Source organism: Rhagoletis pomonella, unplaced genomic scaffold, assembly GCF_013731165.1.
Source record: "Rhagoletis pomonella isolate Grant_MI unplaced genomic scaffold, Rhpom_1.0 Rhpom_scaffold_00001, whole genome shotgun sequence".
NCBI lineage: Eukaryota > Metazoa > Arthropoda > Insecta > Diptera > Tephritidae > Rhagoletis > Rhagoletis pomonella.
The window spans coordinates 36,955,851-36,978,445 of NW_023458555.1; the positions used below are offsets into that span (position 1 = coordinate 36,955,851).

Sequence of the window (22,595 nt, forward strand, 5' to 3'; positions counted from 1 at the left end):
AACGATCGATACATATAATAGGTTTTCCAACGTCCAAAACCAACGTTTGTTTCAATTACAACCTCTTAATTCGGCCCAAATCACTTACCACGCAGCCATTTCTTTGAATTTGGAAACAGAAAATAGTCGCTGGGGGCTAAATCTGGTGAATATGCCGGATAAGGTGGGAGTTCGTAGCCCAATCGATGGATATGTTCTATGCACCCGTGCATTGATTGTCTGTATAGGCCAGCCCTGTTTTCTTGGCCAAATTTGGTTGTTTTTGCTTCAAATCAACATCGAAACCGTTCAAACACTCCAAATAATATTGTGATCGCTTTGCCCTTTTCAAGGTAGACCATGTGAACGACACAGAGTGCATCCGAAAAAATTGTGGCCATGACCTTATGGGCTGTCGGTCCCACTTGGGCCTTCTTTTTTACACTTTCTTGAGTATTCCTTGGTCTCTGGTGTATTGTGGACGATCCATCCGTCCTGTATCATACGGGACAGTCCTCTTTTTTGGCCCATTGTCCTGCCAATTTATTTGTTTTATACGGGACGCCAAATGTTCTGTATTTCTTTTAATGTCCTGTATTTGTCCCGTATTCGGTGTTTCAACGCCTTTACCCCTCATTAAAATGACATGCCTATGAATTAGTTTGAAGTGATGTTGGTACATATATGGTCGTAATTTTCTCTATTATTTTTGTTATAATTTTCTAATCTGGACACCAGTATTTCGATTCGGGAATACGTAGTGACCAAAATATAAATTAGCAAGCTTTTTTCAATTTTTTCCTAGTTTATTTAATGTTTATTATTTTTTATGAAAGTAAAGCTCTTTTCATAAGAAAAACAATATACAGATGCGTGCAACTAATTAGCAACGAAATTCAAAACGATATTGCTTGCAAATTATGTTTATTTATTTATTTTTAATAATTTTCATTTAAAATATAATTCAATCTATATCAGAAACCACAATAACAAAAGTTGCAAAGCTTGCACAAATTGCAAAAAAATTCGTCAAACTTCAAAAAATTGTCATCAAAATCTCAAAATTTTTAATTGGACTATTTAGAAAATTTTCGGGTATGCATGCAGTTTTGTAGCCCATTCAATTTTAGTATAATAAAGTGCAAGTTTCAAGTCGCTAAACATTACCGTTGATTTTTTAGATTTTTTTTTGTGGAGGGTGTTGCGCATTTTCTTCCATATAACACATGATCAAAATTTTTTTTTACTTGGAAAAAAATCCGCAACACCCTCGACAAAAAAAAATTCTAAAAAATCAACGGTAATTTTTAGCGACTTGAAACTTCCACTTCATTATTGAATGGGCTACAAAACTGCATACCCCAACATTTTCTATATATTCTAATTAAAAATTTTGAAATTTTGATGACGATTTTTTTAAGTTTGATTAATTTTTTTGCAATTTGTGCAAGCTTTGCAACTTTTGTTATTGTGGTTTCTGTTATAGATTGAATTATATTTTAAATGAAAATTATTAAAAATAAATAAATAAACATAATTTGCAAGCAATATCGTTTTGAATTTCGTTGCTAATTAGATGCACGCATCTGTACATAATACTGTTTAGATGCGACTGCTAACACCAGGCGCCTAAACCCATGTTGTTGTTGTTGTAACAGCATACAAATTCCTTAAAGGGCTTTAAGAGCTGTAAGTTTTTGTGGAAAATTTTTTTTTGTCCCGTATCCGGCTCCCATAAATATGGTCACCGTACGTATAAGTTCAACTCCTTTGAAGTTTCCACACGGCTACGCTTAGGTTCGAGAGTGAGCAAGCATACAGCTTTTTAATGTTGGGGAATAAATCACTGCGGACAAAAGATCCCCTTCATGGATTTATAGTGTATCTATTAACCCAGTATCCGAGAGAACCCAAACTCGACTGGTCAGACCAAGAGTATTCAGCTTATCAAGGCACTTCATCACCAGTTTAGATGTTAAATACCTGATGAGTTCTGAGGGCCTTGATAGCCTCAGCCACCTCACTTTTTTCATTCTTTAATCGTCCAATATAATTTCATAAATTTTGTCAACGATTTCTGGCGTGACGATCTCTTTTGGGCGATCTGGACGTTCGGAGTCACTTGTGTTGGACGACCGCACAGTGGTTCAAACTGGCATTTACTGTTCATAATTCACGGAAGCCTGCATTTTTCCCTCAGTGTTATTATTACGTTTTAAATGAAAGCTTATACAATTTGCAAGAGTCTAGTTCTGCCTTATTTTTGCATTTTTATTTGATAACAATAAATTTTTTTGTGCAATATGCAGAAAAAGTAGTAATAAGTAATTTTGAAAAAATTTGATTCGCCTTTTCCAGTTAATAAATGTATCATAATAAAAACTAGTTGAAAACAATTGTAGGGTTCTCATAAAACCAAGAAAATTTTCACACAAAAAAAGCCTGAAATGTTATAAAAAAATTTCATCAAAACAAGTTTTTTTTTGGTTTTTAGAAAAGTTTTGTGTAGGAGGTTCTATAGATCATTAGAGTAATAAAGTGCAAGTTGCAAGTGTATAAGGAGAATTGATTTTTTCTAAATTTTTGCTTTTTCTGGACTTTTCACAAAAAAAATTAATACAAATTAAAAAAAAAAACTCAAAAATCGGGTTCAAATAGTCTCTTAAAAATTTTATAAGCTTTTATTTAAAAATAATAATCAAATTGGCTGAAAAATGTGGGCTCCAGTGAATTATGAACAGTAAACATTGTTTTGAACCACTGTGGTCTGCAACGGAACTCAGTAAAGCAATTTTTAATCATTTAAATATATCTTACAGAATCCCCACAGTATTTTCCAATACTCACCGATTTTCAAATTATAGAACGTTATCAAACCAGTGGTGAATTCACAGTACAAATAATTATGTGTTGCATTTATGGTGCGCACGCATGAGTAGGTATTGTTGTTGGCATTCATGCAGAAACAGAACGGACTATCGTTCCAAAGTGGCGCCGTACGCCAATGTGTATTATCGTGCGAAAAACAGTTCATCTTCTCCGAAAGGCATTCCTTCTCTAGACGTGCCTTCTTGATGCGTTTCCGTTCCTTTTTCCGCTGTCGCTCCTCCTTTAGTTTGCGACGTGCCTCGCGTGCTATCTCCTTTGAATCAGCATAACTAAAATTGAGAATCGAATTAAATAAAGAAAAAAGAAGAGCACAAAGAAATTGACATATAACGGTATTAAGTGTCGCCGCACCTCTCTGTATCCGGTTCACAGTAGCACTCAGCTGGTTGACCCTTTTGCTGCTCAAATGGGTCAGCGTTGTGCGTATTGCCCAAGCCTGTAAAAACTTCCTTTTGGCCTTGATTGCTGAGCACATCGACTTCACGTGGATCCTTTGTGGTGACTGCAAATGTAATAGAAAAAAAATAGTCAATGCATGTAGAGCAATGCCAAAGGAGCTGGCAAGCCAAGTTGATTGTGGCACATATGTATGTCACAAACTCACTACTCTCACTGCTGCTGGGCGCAATACTAATGTTTGTTGGTGCATGTGTTGTCGACCATAGCGTACGTGTTTTTGTTGTTGTTTTCGTGCTAGCTGCTGTTGCTGTCTCCTCAGTTACGGTAGCGGTTGTAGCAGGTTTAGCTGCCGTAGCATCCGCAAAGGACTCTTCATCTTTGCTTGTGGTTGTTCGTGCAGTTGTTGTCGTTGTCGTCGTCATTGCCCTCCCTCCACCCATTAGCCTCACTGTTGTTGGACGCGCTATGGACGGTGATGTTGTTTGTGTTGTAGTGAATACCTGTGCGACAGTTGCATTTGTCACTTGTGGCCGTCGTCTCCTTTGCAATTGTGACTGTCCGCCGCCCAAACTGCCATTGTGGCCCTGAATGCGGCCTTTACCGTACGTGCTTTTAACACCATAACTACCCGCAGCCGCAGCCGCCCCTGAGCCTGAGCTCGCACCACTGCCATTTTCATTGTTAATCTCATTACTGTACGTGGTTGTCACGCCAAAGCCGAAATGTCCTTGTGTGAAGTAGTTCATATCGAACTCGCGTCCACCCAGCGTCTTGTCGTAGCGTCGACGTCCACCTCCTCCCGCGCCGCCAGCCAAATGCTGCCCCCGGTATTGCTGATGATTGTAGTTATGATGATGGTAACCGCCGCGCTGATAGAAATGGTTATTATTTAGGCCACCACCGCCATTACGTCGACGCCCCTTTTGTCTGCGCCCCAAGTAATCCGATACATTGTATGGCAGCTCATCGCCAGTTGCTTGCTCCGTCGCCTTATTTCTGTTCACACCAGCACCGGCACCATTGCGTGGCACATAGTCCCTATCCCAATAACGTCCGGAGTGATAATGCAATTGCTGCTGTTGCTGTTGTTGGCTCAGCTGTTGTTGTTTATTCTCGCGCATTTGCTTCTTGATATCCTTCAAGTGCGTTATTTTATCCTTGAGCACTTTGATTAGCATATCAATTTGATTGCGCGACTTACGCCATGTCTTTTCATCATCGTAAATGACATCAGAGCAGTTCACCTTGCCGGTTTGCGATTCAATGTAACAGCGTGTGCCCACACGCCCACCCACTTTGGGAAATTTGCCACCTCGCACGAAGCCAGCTGCCGACAAGGTAGTCGTATTATTAGGTTGATGCAAATCATTTGGAGCAATAAATTTCAATTCGAGAGTTTCAAGTGTGCTTTGGATTTCTTGTATGACCTTGGAAATGGAATCATTGGCTGAGTTGGTGCCCGATTTGAAGCTGTTTTCGGCATTGGCATCGTTGGTGGGACGTGTTTCGAAGAAGCTGGAGGTTAGTTCACGTTTGGTACGTTTCGGTTGAGTCAACTGTTCTTCAACCATGGAGAGCGTATCTTGCAGATCAAGCAGTTCTTCCATCTCGTACGGCAGCTCCGTATGGAAAATTTCAGAGTAGTCTTGCGAAGACCGTTTCTCGCGTCGAGAAAAGCGTGATGGATTCTGAGTTCTGGAGGGAAAGAGTGAAATAAAAGAAAATGAAAAGTCAATGGAAATAATTGTTCGAAGATATTTTAAACCGAAATAAATTACACCTATAAATAAGTAACTTATAGGCGCTAAATGCCATTATCGAGTGAATGATATAAACTAAAATTTTTTGAGTTCGCGAGTTAATAAATTATCTTATTCTTGTAAAAATCATCTGATATTTGGTTTAATGCTGGGATACTGCTCACCGGGAAGACATTCAATGGTCGATCTGCCCGTTGTGTCTACTTACATAGCTTTGTCTAGAATCAGCTAATCTTTCAATCGTTGTCACCGAGCTCAACTGAAGTTAGACCCCCGAATAGAAAGGAGAGAGGTCGGATTTAAACCGCATGTGCTAGGGAAAATTCGCTTGCGAAACATATCTAGGGTACGTCATGGTCGAGTTTAGTTAGGCAAGAGTTTAATCTGCTGCAATTTACAGAGTAACTCAGATCTCGCGAGACAGCTGAAGCTCTTTCTTTATATTAGGTGACGGTTGAATTCCGATGATGATATGCATGGGACGAGGGTTAATGGAGGTGATGATGGTCACTGTGTGAACACCGTTAATGCCTATCTGTGCGGCGTCGGGTCCAGTAGTAGTCATATGTAGTCCTGGTTCTCGATATATTAAAACTAAACAGAAGCAGAATTTTTCTCTGGGCTTTGATGGTTTATCTTAAAATATTAGTGACCATTGCCGACCTCAGAAGAGTTGGACTGTTTTGGGACGATAACACTCCCATTTGTGGACAGTTTTTCCTGATTTTAGCAGTGTGACCACTGTACCTGATTTGCACAAATTTGGAGAGTGGTCATCAACAGATTGGGAACTTTTTTAAGGTAGTGAGGTAGTCTATTCCTGTCTAACCCATTTGTGCCTTAGGCTTCGGCCTCGAGGTTTGCCACTGGCAAAAGTCCGAAAGCACTGGATTTTGGCAGTTTGTGCAGTCTTCTGATCTGGCATGAATTTTTGGCTATACTAGCTCACGCTTCGCTTCGGATCCCATGATACGCGATGGCCGAATAAAATCTCCACTTTGTCATCGCCCTTACTCGAGTTGAACAGCGACCATACGCTTGACCAAGCTTGCTCACATAAGAGGTGATGTTCCATGGCTTCAAAAACTCATCAAATTTTCTTCAGATGCGTTGGTTTTCCTGTTGTCTAATCTTTAGTTTTAGATGCTTAATTTGGGGATCCCCGGTATCGACCCAGCAATGATGGTAACGCCCATTCGCTATTACAGCCGGTTCAGACAGGAAATTTGGGCGGGTTTTCACCGGTCGTCCGGACAAAATGAAAGGGGCTGCTCAACAATGACTAAATTGAGCAATTGGCGTTCGCCAAAATCAAAATCTGTTGATGTGGGAAGAGAAAAGAGAGTGCTCGAATGATTCATAGTAAGATTTTTTGAATTTGACAAAAGTTTGTAGGTGCGGTGATCCACGAGAGCAAAGTTCGATCTTATGCCGCTTTATGCTATATATAAGAACTGTGCCAGCTTTTATTATCAGGCGAGTTGCTGCATCTGCCTATACTTCGTGTGGTGGCGTCATCATTCATGGGACCCAGCTGTCGATGACACGTGCCGGCATCACGGAGCAGACGGTGTGAGCAACCAAGAGCGAATTGGGGCGGGACTAAGGTGCGATCAATGCAAGTAACTCAATTTTTCACAATCCCCTTCTATGTGTCAATATGTTTTATGTAAAGGCCACTCACCTCTTTCGAATGCGATCTCCATCGAAGTAACTACGGCTTGTTTTGATTTTCGTATAGACAACACCATCTGGTGTGAAGCACGCGCAGTTACGTTTCGTTTCCTTTTTCGTAAATTTCGATATCTCCTCGAGATGATGTTGCAGCTGTAACTAAAGTTAGATAAATCAGTTCAGGGATGATAAGATAACATGAAACTACAAAAATCAAGCCAACCAGGGTACTAAATATTTCTGATAGCTTTAAAATAATCTGAAATAATTCAACTAAATAAAATCGAAATCGACTCACATGAAATTTGCATTTGTGCTTACGCCAACGACCATCTTCGTTAACGCACTTCCACTTTTGTCCATGTCGGCAATTTTCCAGCAAGGATGGATCAGAACATTCTGAATTTAAACGCATCATTTTCGTCATATACGGCGCCATTGGCAGGTTGTTGTCGAATTGATCCTGCTGCTCTTGATCTAAACCCTCTTCTTGTGCTGCATCCACATCCAATTCATCTTCAATATCTTCATCTAAAACACCAGAAGACACATCATCCTCGATATCGGTGTCGGTGTCGAGATTGTCCTCAGCATCGTCCTCTATTTCCGTCTCAATTTGCGCTACTGTAATGAAGTACATAAGGATAAGTTACACATATGTACATTAGGGTGGTCTAAAAATTCATGAGAAAAAAGTAAGTCGGAATTTTAATCCTCTCACCCCCTAGGATTGTTCGATATCGAACATAAATATACCATTCTATTTTAAATCAAAAATTATTTAGTATTCACTCAAAGTTCGCATGTTTTTTATATGAAAAAAAATTAAATTTTCATAGACTTTATTTCTCTTCACGAGACTTCATTGCATTTTTTTGGGGGTTTTGGAGGACAAATAAAAAATAATTTATACAAAAAAGTTTTTAATAAACAATTGGGTATTATCTTTTGAAGTCTCATGAGAAGAAACAGAGTTTGCCGATTGAAAAATGCTGATTTTAAAGAATTCTGTACTATGTATGCCTATATAAATATGTCTTTCTCGAAATACATAGTTTTTGATTTAAAAAAACAGGCGGATATTTTTTCGATATAGAAGAATCCTAGTGGGGAAGGGAATTCAAATTCCGACTTTACTATTTTATCACTTTTGCACCCACCTCTTTCGGCTTCCGAACCCGCACCTTCTTCGAATTCTGCCTCTTCTCGCGATTCCAAATCGACCACATCTACTGCTGAGCCAGTAGCTGTGGTCTCATTAAACGTGAACCCATCAATAAAGGTGCTATTCGCAAGCCTCATATTCAGTCGATCCGCCTGCAGACGTGCACGTGACTCGGTAATTTGTTCAGGTGTCTCGCGTCGTCCAGAGCTCTCAATCAAAAACGTATCTGGCCACTGATCACGCACATTACGTTGACGACTGAATAGTAGCGGTAAAATGCTGCGTCCGTCCATATGTTGCGGCGTTGTGACACCACCAATGTCCAGAAAAGTGGGCGCCAGATCGACATTCAAGACGATCTCGTCGACCCTAAAACGAAACCCGTCTTTGAGAATTCTTACCAACAGGAAATTATTTAGAACTAGAAGCTTACACCCTTGCCGGTTGTATGCCTGGTCCACGTATCAAGAAAGGCACACGCACATCAAACTCAAATGGAAAACTTTTTCCTTTTATCAAACCGAACTGACCCAAGTGATAGCCGTGATCGGAGGTATAGATGATGTAAGTGTTATCTAGTTCACCCAACGCTCTAAGCTCGTTGCATACACGCTCCACGGCGACATCTACACTCTGCAACGTTTGCAGTCGTTTTGTCATCAATAAGTTCGTGAAGCGTTTGTGCACTGGTTCCATTGGCGGTGTGACGCGCAGTATCCATTGCTTATCCGGATTAGGTGCGTGATCGTAAGAAGGTGTGCTTTTAGGAGATCACAGAAACACATATGCAAATTATGCCCGTAAACATAAATATGAATGTATGTATATAAAATGGTGGCTTTATGAACTTACTGATGTGTTGTCACATTGAAGAAGAGATGACTATATTGTGGCGCTGAGTCTTCAGGTCCATGTGGCGCTGGAAAACTCATTGTTAACATCACAGGTTTTCTTTGGTTTTGCTGTTTTGATGAACGTAGAAATGCTATGGAATCGTTCGCTATTAGGTCGGGATAGAAATCCTGTAAGAACGGGAAACATAAACTTGTGGAGATAGAGACAACAACTACTAAACGAAATTTAGGACATCGGTTAAATGGGCTCCTCAAGAAGAGTAAGATAAAATAATTGGTACCACACATGATTTTAGACAGAGTCACTCTTTATAAAGCTGAGATAGATAACTTGAGCTATGCAACTAATTTTTATAGGACCTGGCAGAAGACACTGCAAAAAAACTGGCAGAGTACGTCTCAACAAGATTGGCATGTTTTCTGTCCCTGGATCAATAATAACTTGCTCAACTTACTAAGAAGCTTCAGGGTTGAAAATATGCGGAATTTCTGACTCCCATATCGCGAAGACTGGGCAAACGGACTCCCTGCCCTAGACCCCAAATGTGTTTGTACATTGGTACACACACGTTTTAAGGATGAAGGACATATCAGGTGGATGTATATATGGTCCCCGCAGAAAGCTTGTTATTCTCATAGGCAGATGGCCTATGTTGTTGCAGGCTGAAGTATTAGACATCTTAACCTGCACCACATTAAATCTTTAAGGGCCTCCCACTGCCTGTTAAATTTGTCTTTCCTTTAAAGATATAGCCTGCTTTATTGATCACATGCATGAGTGGGTAGAGATGCCTCCTACCACTCCGTAGGTCATGGGTTCGATCCCTGGTCCGGGTAATATCCAACGTTTCTTCTGACACCATGGGCCCACGACAGGCAGTATTGGGTATTTCATTCTTCGAGTGTTTTTCAGCGATGAAAAAGCTTCTCTAAAAATCCATATGGCTTTCGGAAGCAGTAGGTACCTTCATTTGCATAACAACATTAAGATGCAAGCGCAAATTGAAGGAGAAGCCAGGCTAAACACTTAGCACAAGAGAAGGAACCTTAACTGCCTTTTTAGGATAGAAATTATTTGTGGATACACTCTGCACGCAGTAAGTATTGGGGGCGGTGTAGGGTCACAAACAGGCCAGGCTCTTCGGCTACCCTTTTAATATCCTCTCTGGAAACCTAATTGGTCACATCCGTCAATGATTTCTTATGCACCGAATATATGTTATCGAAGAGTTAGAATGCGGACTTTGCCTTGAGGTCTATGAAACTTCCGAACATATTCTTTGTGACTGTCTGGCCTTTGCTAGTCAAAAATTCATTAAAAAATTTCAAACACTTTGTAATAAAGAATTCGTCCATCAAGGCACTTTTAGGATTCATTAATTGGAGTTTAACGATTTTACTCCTCAATATTCTACAGGACAGCTATTTCATCATATTTGAGTTATTTGGGTACGGCCTTGTCATAAACTAGCTGAGTGAGGTGCAACCCCAGCGTAAAAGGACGTTCAACTAACATAGGCTTAAGTACTACGGCGCGATCCTTGGGCTCCGGAAACTATGTATTTAAGAATATTCCAGACCAATATCTATTGCTATATACATGCACCAAATGATGAACTCTTGTCGGAGTTAAATTCCAATAGCAAATTTAAAGTCGATGTTCTAGAAAGCAATAAATTAATCCAGGTTCTCTCTCTCTCTAAGTAATCGGCATAGGACTATGTAGATAGAAGTGTCCAAATAAAGATCTATAGTGACATCGATACCGCCTTTGGAGAAAGCTTCTTACCACCTGAAACTTTGTTAGGACGAGGATACCAGAGTGTTCAGGGTAATGCACTGCTGAGAACTCACTCGATGTGACCAGAGCCTATCATCAGCCCAAATTTTATAGGAATCGTTGGGTTGATTTGAGATATCCTCAATAATGGACAAAGGAATCGTTGGCGAAGCTTTAACATCTGCAAAACAAAATCCAAAGAGGACGCACGGTACGGTATTTCCTTTAAAGCTCAAAGGGAAGGAGCTAAGATCGTTACCATGAGTCAAAATCCATGGAACCAACATTTAATTGCATTGGTATTATTGCCAGCCCGGGATATGTATTTATGTCACTTGCCTGGAGAAAACTCAGACCTCTTTCTTTTTCCAGCTTCCAATATTTCAGCTCAACTCGCAACAAAAATTTGAGGAAGAGCTATGCTTATAATATCCGCTTTTTCCTCTTCTAAGGATCTAAGGTTTTAATCACCATAATTGATTTTCAGCTTAGCGATTTCTCGGCCTACTCAGATCCAATCCAATACAGTGCGTATATTAATATGTTCAACGTATTGTGAATATTCAACTGCAGCCGACTCTGTGGGCAATAACTTATGTAAATCCAACTCCTACACACGCACTTACCTTCGCATAATCGAAACCATGCTTGATCTTCTGCCCATTCATGTTAATGCTGTAATTGTAGTATTTCGAATTCATAATTAGACCACCCCATTCTCGCCAACCCGGCGGTATATACGACCCATTGTACTTGTTCAGGTACTTGCCAAAGTAACCTGTGCGATAGCCAGCATTCGAAAGATATGTAGCAAAGGAGCGCGTCTCGTGCGTGGCCTGCCACTGTGGACTCGAACAATTGTCGTTGTTGGTGAAGACCTGGTGATTGTGTACGTACATGCCGGTCAGCAGTGAGGAGCGCGCCGGGCAGCACATGGGCGTAGTCGTGTAGGCGTGACGAAATTCGGCGCCGCCATCGCGCAACCAACGTAGAGTGCGCGGCATAAAATTCAACGATCCCAGCTCGACATCCTGGTCGTCGGTGAGTATAAGAATAATGTTGGGCTTGCGTTCACGTGCTGGAAATGCCGCCGAGTCACGTGAGTAGCGTTTATAAAATGCAGATGAAGACGGCGACGACGGTGCTTGCGCGTGGGATGAAGAAGACGCCGATGATGAAGGATGACTGCTGCTGTCGCTGAGATAGCTGGCGGCATAGCCACCAATGGCAGGATTGTGTGTGTGGCCGCGATGTTGGCGATGCTGTCGCGTGTGTTGTTGTTGCTGCTGCTGCTGATGATGTTGGTGTTGGTGCTGCACATGTTCGTGGTGTGTGCGTTGTTGATTTGCTCTGTGCGACACCTCGCCCACCTCCTTCTCACGCTTTTCGCGCTCATGCAACGCATGCCGACGGTGATGCTGCTGCCGTCGCTGCTGCTGTTGGTGATGATGATTTTGATGTTGATGTTTCTTGTGTTGTTGTCTATGACGCTCTGGCTGTGTATGTTCTTCTCGCAAATCTTCATTTGCATATATACTGGGTATATTTTCTTTGGCCGCTGCTGTCGTCAGCAACAAATTGAGCATAAATATCAGGGAGATGCAGGCAATGAGTGCAATTTGTTCCTCTCGCTTGGACTGCATTTTGCTGTTGCTGTTGCTGTTGGTTTCTTGCGATTGTCGACCCAAGTCTATTTTTCCTCTACAACTATCACAGTTTTATTCGCGCAATTTCGTATTGCTGATATTTGGAGTGGTTCCAAATTGGTGTAATTTGAAAATACTTGTTCGGGGCTCTTGGTGCTACGTCATGCTGATAGTTTTATGGAGAATTTATCGGCTCGTGTGGGTAATAATATTTGTATGTTCATATATATTTGCAGCACGTTGCGAGGCCATTTGAACTGAAAGTGAAATGGAAATTATATTAGGTTTATTATAAACAGCCATGATTATTGGTTTTAATGCAATTAAAATTTGCCTAATAACTTTATTTCTAGTTAAGTTATGTGTTTTCTTGCAAAAAAGTGTAGTTAAGTAGTTCTTAGGAGGGAAAAATATCTTCTCATATTTCATACGCCATGGTGCACCGAAAATTGAGAACAGAGACAAAGACTTTGATTATTGAGACTATTGACTATATTGGCTTTGTTTATATTGTTAAGGCAAAAAACCGACAGAATTTTTGGGTTTTGAAGTGAAAATTTTTAATTGAGTTCGGAGATGTTTGCGTTAAATACCAAACACCAGGTAATCAGATCTGTATCGTTCGTTGCATTTTCAAAAAATGAGGTGACAAATTAAAGGGCCTGTCTTATCGATGTACAATATAATTTTAGTCTTATGAAAACAACTTGTCAAAAATAGAATAAAGGTTAAGATAAAGAGTGAAATTTGGATTAAAACGAACACAAAGAAATAAGCGAAGACAAAAACCGAAGTAGAATACAAAAACAATGATGAAGAGGAAGAGAAAGACAAAGAGAGCGAAAAATAGAGATAAGGACAAAGACCAAGACAAAGTTAAAAATAAAGATCGAGGAACAGGTAAATATGAAGATAAAGGAACACATTAAAACAAAGAAAAAAAGGATGAGATAAAGACAAAACCTTAACTCACCTCACATTATCTCACATCGACTCACTACACCTCACCTTATCTCACCAGCACACGCTTGAACTCATCTCAACTTATTTCACATCTCCTTAACTCACCTCACCTTGACTTACCGTATCTAACCTCAACTGAGTTCACCTTACCTCACTTCTCGTCAACTCAACTTACCTTAACAGGGCAATTCTGGCAACTGTCTTTCAACTCATCACTATCTTTCGAAAGACAAATGACTTTCGTAGAACAAATGTCGACTCTGGCAACTATACTGATTAATTAATGAGGAGGTCTTAGCGTTAAACTGTTAATATTTGTGCAATACGTTTTTTAAAGTTGAATCAAATTAAAAAAAAATATATATATTCTTTTTTAAACAATTAAAAATTGAAAAAATAATATTAAGTAGAAATAAACCAAAAAATAATTTAAAATATTGTTAAAGATTTAATGTAACTAAAAAATATTTTTTTTTCTTTTTTAAACTTTAAAATCTAAAAATTAATTTGAAAAATTCAATAAAAAAATAAAGTGAAAAATTGATAAATAAAAAATATCCTTAAAAAAGATCCAACAAAAAATTAAAAGAAAATTAAATTAACAGAAAAACCAATTTAAAAAAAAGAAAAAAAGTATAAAGTAGAATACTAAATTTTAAATGAAGCTAAAGAAACATGTTTCTGTTTTTAAACAGTAAAATCTAAAAGGTAAAAGAATTTTAAACTGAAATAATTTTTAAGCAAAAAACACAACGGACTCCTTCTTCATATAAAAATTAGAATACCGTTAATTTCCTTATGATCCAATGATCGCATCTAAACCAAATTAGTATGCGACCACCTCGGAGACACTGCCTTTCCGATAGAAAAAGAATTATTGTAATCAGTGGTCCAAAGTTATGCGGTAACATACATAAAAAAAATATTCCGACGAAATGACAACCTTCTCCTGTTTTGAAGTCGGTTAAAAAGATACAAATTTATTTTAAAAAAGAAAAACATAAAATAAATTCTTAAAATTTAAATGAAATTAAAAAATATGTCTTTGTTTTAAAGAATAATATCTAAACATTAAAATAAAATTAAATTAGGAAAGAAAAAGTAAAAAAAAATCATAAAATAAGTTTTTCAAAACTAAAAAGTAAATGACCTAGGGCTCCAAATCGGATCTCTCGATTAGCACCCCTGTGGCTTGCTTACTCGGCAATTGCGACTGCTGGAGCGACGCAAACTTTCCACCTCGAGTGGTGAATGAGAGAACTTTATCCTAAGACTTTTGTTCTAGAATATCAAAAGTCTTTCGAACTGTTTTGCCATCTGTCTTTCATTTGTCTTACGAAAGACTTTTTACTATCTTAGCAAGAACTGCCTTGTAACTTATTTCAACACACTTAACTAACCTCAACTTATCTCACCTCACTTATTTCACCTCATCCCAACTCAACTTAGAGCCACTCAACTCAATTGAGCGAGACATGTTATAGTATTAAGTAGCCTCTTAAAATATCCTGTACTCAATAGTAAATATTATCAAAACATACTTCAAAATCATTCTTGACAGTAAAGAACGTATTGATTACGAAGTTACGAATATTCAGGCTAATTTTATCACAAGGATGCAAACAAGAAACAAAGAAAGACAGCTGAAAAATTAGAATCTATTTTCCACATTTCAATTTAGAAATTTTTCTCCATTTAGCCTTAAATTATTCAAAATCCACAACGTCTAGTAATTCTTAATGTTATTTAACGTTAATGAAGCGTTTCGTACAAAATGCTAACTTATGCCATAAATTATGTTTTGTTAACAACCAAAAACCAAACACGCCCAGCGAAGTGAAGTGCCAGCACGTACAAACTATCAAAAACTCAATAAACTGTAAAAGCCCCAATTTGTATTCACGAAAATTTGTAAAGATTTTAAGATAGTCTAAGCGTGTGGCTCAGCAGAAACGTGTCTGCACAATAAGAGTATCTAATAAATGTGAGTAGATGTGAAGCTTTTAGTACTCAATGAAAGGCACCATTGTGACCCCTTTCATGCATCACTGGCCCTTTTCTGACCCTTTTAAAATCACTGAATCGATTCCGAAATAAAATCGAATCACTGTCAATTGCTATTGGCACTTGGGACGAACTAATAAAACCCAAATCCCAAAATTGCAAATATTTTCGCTTATCCTAAATATTTAGCCAACACTCACCACTGCTATTACCCATTTCACTTTCACATCAAATGCTCTAAATATTACATGAATTCTGTGTCAAACCATTCATTCACTGCTTCTTTATTACGAATACTATTTAGTGTTGGCATGTGACCTTGACGTACACGCCTCCTCGCTCGAAAGGAATGCTGTTCATTAAATTTTTTCACTTTGGTTAGCATGCGAGCTCAATAAAGCCAAAGCCAGAATACAATAGAATGAAAGTAAAATGTTACCCAACGTTGTCGTTTGCCACTTCATTTAAGTAAGAAATTATGTGTCGGCATTAAAGGATGTGTGTACATGTGCTTTAAAGGATGTATGTACATATAGGTATGTGTGCAAGTTCACATAATAAATTTCATTTCATTTTGGTTTACTACCAACTTTTCTTTTCATTACATAACTTTCGCTTGTGTGCCAATGCAAAGTGAGGAAACGCTTTTAACGAGTGTCCTCCCTCATTGCCGTTTCCTGCCCGTCGCTTTGCAAGTGGTTGGTTGTTGTTGCTGGCTTTACTGCCTTAGATTCTTGTATGTTTTTTTTTGTTTTATTTCAAATTGTCACACTGCTGCAGCTGTTGGTGCTGGCGCTTCTACATATAGTTGGAGCTGCATGCCGCAATACCGCACAAAGACATGCGTTATGGTGAAGGCGTTGCAGTGTCAAGCATTTCACATTCATTTTCCATTTTCATGCCAACAAAGAATACACATGTGATGTTCGCACATTGGTTTTTGTAACTGTGTGCTTATATGACGCATTACCCTGCATGCAGTCGAAGTTACCAGCTCTCAACTGGCCTACTACTAGTTTTCCTAAAAACGAAGTTCTGTTAAGGTGCATTAGGCAACCAATGCATTAGCATAATACTGGTTAACGATTAGTCAGTTGTCATAGCTATGTAATACCAGTTAAGGCATATTTCTCATAACTGCTCGGGGACTTTCATTGTCTTCGCGGGCTCTTGCTTTCGTTGTGCAATCATGGCTGAATAGCCAAAGAATCTTTTCAACATGGGGCGTTTAACCGTCCAAATCATGACTGGTCTGGTTTCCGCCGTTTTCCCTGTCGAGATTAGAGGGAGCTATTATGAGTCTCTCCTCCGAAGCGAAATACTTAGGTGTCATACATTTTTCGTCTTCTATGGAAATCTCATATTGAAGTTGACGGTGTACAGTTGGATGTACACCATGATAGTCCTACCAAGACTAACCTATGGGTCGGTTGCTCCGATTTCGAGAACTGATTTACTGCTGACACTAAATTGGAGCGCCACGCGTGGCGTTTCTAATGCCAACTAGTGACGTCGCGTGCTATACCTAAATAAACGTGTCAAAGTTGTACCATTTTCTCATTTCCTCCCATTTTTATTCTTGTTTTCTCTTTTACTTGCTTCTTATTTGCCTTCGGTCTTCTGCACCCAATTTCAACACGTAACCCCTTTACAAAAATTTAAATTCTGCGTTGTTTTCTTCATATAAAATGGCTGGGAATGAGGAATCTTGACAGTTCATTCTGCGAGTTTAAATTATCCTTAGTGCTTAAGTGCATTGAGAACATGAATGCCCTTACTGAATAATATAATATTCAGCTACTCTGGGTACCAGGTCACAAGTGAATGCAGTGGAATAAGATAGCGGACGGCTTAGCTGCGGCATCGAATCCAATAAGTACCGAGCTATTCTTTGCAATTGCATGACAAGAGCTTAGAAAAGTAACAATAAGTAGTAGAGAACAGCACTGGCATAGTACAACAGGACCTTTCCAAGCCAAAAACTTACTGGTGGAATACAATCTTAAAAAAAATACCTAAAAGTTTGTATTTTTTTTTAGATTGTATTGTAACCTCTCCAAATAAAAACTTAGAATCATTACAAGCAACGTCATTGGGCATCGCAGGCAAAGAGAGCATCTGCACAAACTGGGAATCTGGTCGAATGAGATGAGACAGCATCTACAGTGGTGATTGAAAGATGGATGAAGAAATCGGCGCCGGCCTCTATTTGGAGGATTTGTGCATCGGCCAGCCTTTCGTCTTCTAAACGATTGAAACGTTTTCGAAGCTTAGATTTATGCCATTCCCTCTCAGAAGGGGTTGTTAAGGGCCCTACTGTTGAACCAAATATACCTTGTGTGCCGATCGTAGCATTAAGATCTCCCAATAGATTCCTATATCGTGGCGAGAACAGCACCTCTTTTAATCGATCATCGATTTTTTCTTTGGACCCATCGATTGTCTGCTTCGTCAAGGACTTGAATTCGACCTCAATGTAGGATATGGCAGTTCCTACACTGGCGAGGTCAACCGGAAAACAAATAGTAGCAGTTTCCACCTAGCCACATATCGTACACCGAATTTGTGCGCCGCCTAAAGAGAGCTATTTTAAAAATCGCAGGGTAAACTTTTGTGCAGACATTCCTCGTACATCGGAGTAGTTGAATATAGGCACCCTCACCATAAAGGGCATGGGGGCATTCCAGGTGAAAAGTCTGTAAAAAATCCGGGTGAAAGTTGTTTGCGAGGTCGTTAACGTGGTTGGAAGTAATGATCTGGGGTTTCTTTAGTCCATTTTGTGAAAAGGGTTTTTAAGGTATGCCTGTGCTATTGTGACCTTAAAACTGCACCATACTCGTCTCATCTGCTTGAATTGATACCATCTAAATGTGTATTCGTTTGCACCAGTCTTAAATAGTTACGAAATCAACCAGAAGGCACCAGTCATATCATTCTCCAAATAGTTGCTGCATGTAAGTGGGAATATATTTTGGGAAAAGTATTACGACTAAATATGTAGTAAAAATGAAAAATTGTCAGCCTTGTGTGGGTACTTATTCTACAAAATATTTGCTTTACTACTTTTACGACCAACTTTGTTTGCTGCTGCAAAGTTTCTTTATGATTATTTGTTGAGTGCGACAAAATCGCAATTTATCTTAAGAATTATTGACATCTCAGCAGCAAACTGCCATAACGAGGCGTGCAACTATAAGGTATTTTTTTTATTGGTATGTTGGTGTATTTTATTTGTGCAAATAATTGCCATAGTAAAATTTTTGATTTATGAATTATTGAGTGGAAAAAAGATTTTATCTAACAACAGTAGTATGTATTTCAGTTATTCAAGTTGTCTTAAGTGCTATTTACTTATTGACGTAGGATGAGTTTAAAAAATTTAGTAAAATATGTGTGTATAAGCTACTTATGTATTTCTAATAATTAAGTTGTTGTGAGATGCCCTAATAGACATTTACCATTACGATACATTTTCTGCCTTCCGCCGAAAGCTGCGAAGAGCTCAAATAATTTGAGCCAGTAGCCACAGCGAACCTTTTACAAATCGTCTTTGTTAGGCCTACTGAGAATTTTATTTTCCTTTCTATTTTGGAGTTCCTTTCAAATGTATTAATTCTTGGTTGAATTGAATTAGAGGTAGCTGAGCCTCTCTGGAAGGGATAATTTGGATGTCTGATCAACGCTTAGTAGCAGTCGCACATTGCGGGTTCAAAGCAAACACAAATGAGGCATGCTAGTTTTGTCTCACATTCGCTACGTAGACTCTCGATATCCAAGTAATTGCTCCAAGGGTTATCAATAGGCTTAAAAACCATAGGATACACCCATTTAGGTATCCTCGCAAGAAAATTTGCATACCACTAGTGCCTTTGACTCATATTCGAGATATATATGTACTGGTAACGATAGGGGCAATACTATTGCAAAAAAGATGCGCAAGGTGGCGCTGAAGCCGAGTTATTGCTAAAAATCGTCAATTCGGAGGGACCAGGGATCAAAGTCAAATTACTTCCGTTAAATCAACCATCAGAACCATTGCGGTCCGTGCTTTACGGTTACTAAACAAAATGTGGACCAATGATACTCACCAGTTGGGAAATTGCCACCAACTATGCTATACAGATTCAAGGACGATTCGCCATCCAGCCGCAAAGACTTCTTCTCGGTATAACGCTTTCGTCAGGTTATTTAAGACGGCAATGGAGGATATGCCTTCTGTCGGCCACAAAACCAAACGTGAACGTGAATTGCTGGCGAACGTTGGTCCAAATGTTTCAATGAAAAAATTATATTTGGGCGGGACGAAGTTCGCCGGGTCTGCTAGTATATGTATATACAGATGTATATCGACAGAAAGTGACTATCGACACAATCGATTGTTACCCAAAAATTATTACCCCTATGTAATATCTCAGACGTTTGTAAATCGATCGATTGGAAATTTTTACACAATAAACCAGAAACTGTTCTAAAGGGTATATGTACGTTAAAGAAGCAAAAGTTCTTAGTACATACTTAATTAAAACAAAATAAGGTTTATTTTAACTTTTTTTTCTAAAAATTAAGGAGCGCTTTTTACAAATTAAAAATTTGTTTTATCAAATTTCAATTTTTTTTTTGTTTATGTAGCATTATAGACGAATACCTGGAAAGATTTTGGGAGCGCTTCAAATTTAAACATCAATGAGTTCAAAAGTTATAATAGTATTATGGCGATGCGCAACTGAACTGAAGCGCTTTATAACTCGGGGAACAATAAGAAAAGTCCCTATTATTTATTTATGATCCATTTGACCGAAAACATGAAAATTCAAATTTAACGATCATTGTTGATGGAAACAATGAGAGTAAAAAAAGTTGTTGCCATAAACTAAAAATAAAAAATTTAGTTTTTGAAATATTAAGTATTTTTAATATGGTAATTATTTTTATAAGTTCCGGTCCGAATTTTACTATGAACATCTTAAGTAAAAGAAGCCAGAAGGCAGACCGAAAATTCTGAGGCTATGTTTTAAAATCAAATGCTAAATTTAGCCCCAAAAAGACTAACCTGGTCACACTGTAGACAAAAAAAAAAACACATCACCCACTTATCTTTTACATTTCCACTCCGCGAACATTTTGAAAGCGTCCGCGTACTACATAGTAGCTATGCAATGATTATTAAGATTCGCAGGATATCTAATCAGCCGCATAGTGACCCAGTTTTTAGGATTCAGTTGTCATTGAAGAATCCTCCCAAAGTGCTAATGACTGGCCAAGTGGAACGCTTTGTGGGTGAGCTGCTATCCGCTTGGACATTTTAGTTAATGCACATACATATGTATGTGTGTGTGTGTCGGAAAATTAGCACTTGACTTGGCGTCAAATTGCGCTTAAAAAAAAGAAAATTACAGATGTGGATGCGTAGGGAAAATATTGTCAAATGGAAGATATGAAGCTACAATTGAAAACTTTTAGATGAATGTCGGCCAAATTTTGGCAGCAGTGTTAGCAAGGCGTAATGAAGTGTATGCCCATACAATAATCACTTCCGCTTATTGCCATTTGAATGGCGTCTAATAAGGACAAAATGCGCTTGAGACTATTATTTGCTATTCATAAGTCCATTTCGCATACATACTTAAGTATGTGTAATATGTACATATGTACGTATATAAAAGAAAAAGTAGAGTTCAATGCATAGAGAGGGTTTTGAGAATTCCCCGATTTCAACAATGAAATTCGGCGATTTTGCCATAAATTTCGTACAATTCCCCACCAACTGATATGTCCTTATTTACACAAAAAAAAATTTCGTGTGTATTTTGACATATTGCTGGACTGTCTATGTATTTTCTTTTTAATGTAGTTCAGCTATGTATGTATTCATAGACCAAACAAAACTTTTATAAAGTTAGTTAACAAATAAGGAAAAAAATGTACATGCATATAATGTTTACACACTACATTGGTCGAAAAAATTTTATTCGCGCCAAATTTTGACAAGTTTTCACAATTATCATTATTATTTTCTTGTTATTAATTTGATTTTTTCTCTTTTTTATAAAAAAATAGTTAGTTCTTTAACAAAACCTGTATAAATCCAAGTTTGAAACTTCTTGTAATACTAAAAAAACTTTCAACAAACTTTCGCAAAAATGTCGAGCTTCTTAGTTAGATTTTCTAGAAAGATTTTGAGTATGTAGTTTTGTAGCCCACTCATTTCTAGTTCAAGTGGCTAAAGATTTTCGTTTTAAATTTTTTTTTCCGAAGGTGTTGCGGTTATTTCCATATAAAAATAAAATTGTGTTTATTCTTTATATGAACGTAAATGCGACAAAGGTAATTCGCATAATTTGCAGGATTGCAAATCAGTACTTTTAGTTGCAGTTGCATTTCTTATGCGACTTTTTTTTACCTCATTATGAAATTAGTGAAGCAAAAAAGAATAAATTTGTTAACACCTAATTCCTCACAAAAAGCAGTTCATCTCCCGATTCTGCACGTTAATGGAAATTCCCCACAAAAAACCTTTCATTCCCCAATTCCCCACGCAAACTGAAATTCCCTGCAAATCGCGGAATCCCCCAAGAGTTGGCTTCCCTGACGCTTAGATATTCTATTGAGCATTTAATTTCTCATGAACTGCCATACATACGCACATATGTATGTGTATGAGTACCTAGAATATAAACGCATACTTTGCGTTTAATTTAGCCTTCGCATTCCATCAATGACGTCCACAAAAAAAAAAAAAATATTGAATTTATTCTATTACGACCTCCATGCGTTTTGGTGGCGTGAAATTGAATTTATATATTTGTTTTCTAAACTTTGACGGCTAAAGTTGCAAGGACTAAACGGTACACACACAATCACATTGTTTCTACCGTCCTGCCTAGGCTTTTCGCTTTAAGTAATTGCGGGTGCCAAGGCTATTGATTAACTACAGTTTGGTTCAAGTTTGACGCACGCGAAACCATGAACTTTTATGACCTTTGGCGGTTTGGCGTTCTTTTTGCACGTGTGTTGCTTTTGTGTTATTTTTTTTTTAAGCTTTTGTGTTTATTTACAGACCATTTCTTGTGTTCATTGTTTGTCTGCCTTTGTTATTCAATCGTGTTTCCTTGTGCATGCGATAGCTAATATTGGAAAAGATTTCAAGAAAATTGAAATTATTTAAATGTAATAACTTGGAAGGATCAAACTTATTAATGTGGAATGGGGAAACTAATACAAAATACTAAGATGTTAAGTGCCTCGTTAGTCGTTCGCTACTTTAGTAAGTCCCTCTGAAATAATATGTATGTAAGTATTTTACAAATTTGTAATTGTATTCTTATTTATTTCCTCATATCTATTCTCAATAGGGAGTTTGGTGCCAAGTCGCTCCAGTTCAGCAGCCTTACAGAGTTCCCCTCAGTGCCGCAGTGTTCCGTAATCCATATCACCTTTGGGCGAAACGACTCATCCATCTGGTTAAGAGAAGTACGGAATTTC

The 22,595-nt window shown here is 38.3% G+C and overlaps 1 protein-coding gene across 1 annotated transcript in view; it reads right to left on the minus strand.

Annotated features, from left to right (window-relative positions):
• LOC118743738 (extracellular sulfatase SULF-1 homolog) overlaps positions 1-22,595 on the minus strand; it is a gene marked incomplete in the record, with an annotated part of 318,030 nt that overhangs the window by 4,761 nt on the left and 290,674 nt on the right. Inside the window, 9 exon segments of the mRNA XM_036476504.1 lie at positions 2,827-3,137; positions 3,220-3,370; positions 3,473-4,962; positions 6,712-6,860; positions 7,000-7,325; positions 7,862-8,235; positions 8,300-8,626; positions 8,719-8,888; positions 11,127-12,403. Of these exon segments, the coding sequence (XP_036332397.1) occupies positions 2,827-3,137; positions 3,220-3,370; positions 3,473-4,962; positions 6,712-6,860; positions 7,000-7,325; positions 7,862-8,235; positions 8,300-8,626; positions 8,719-8,888; positions 11,127-12,143 (4,315 nt within the window).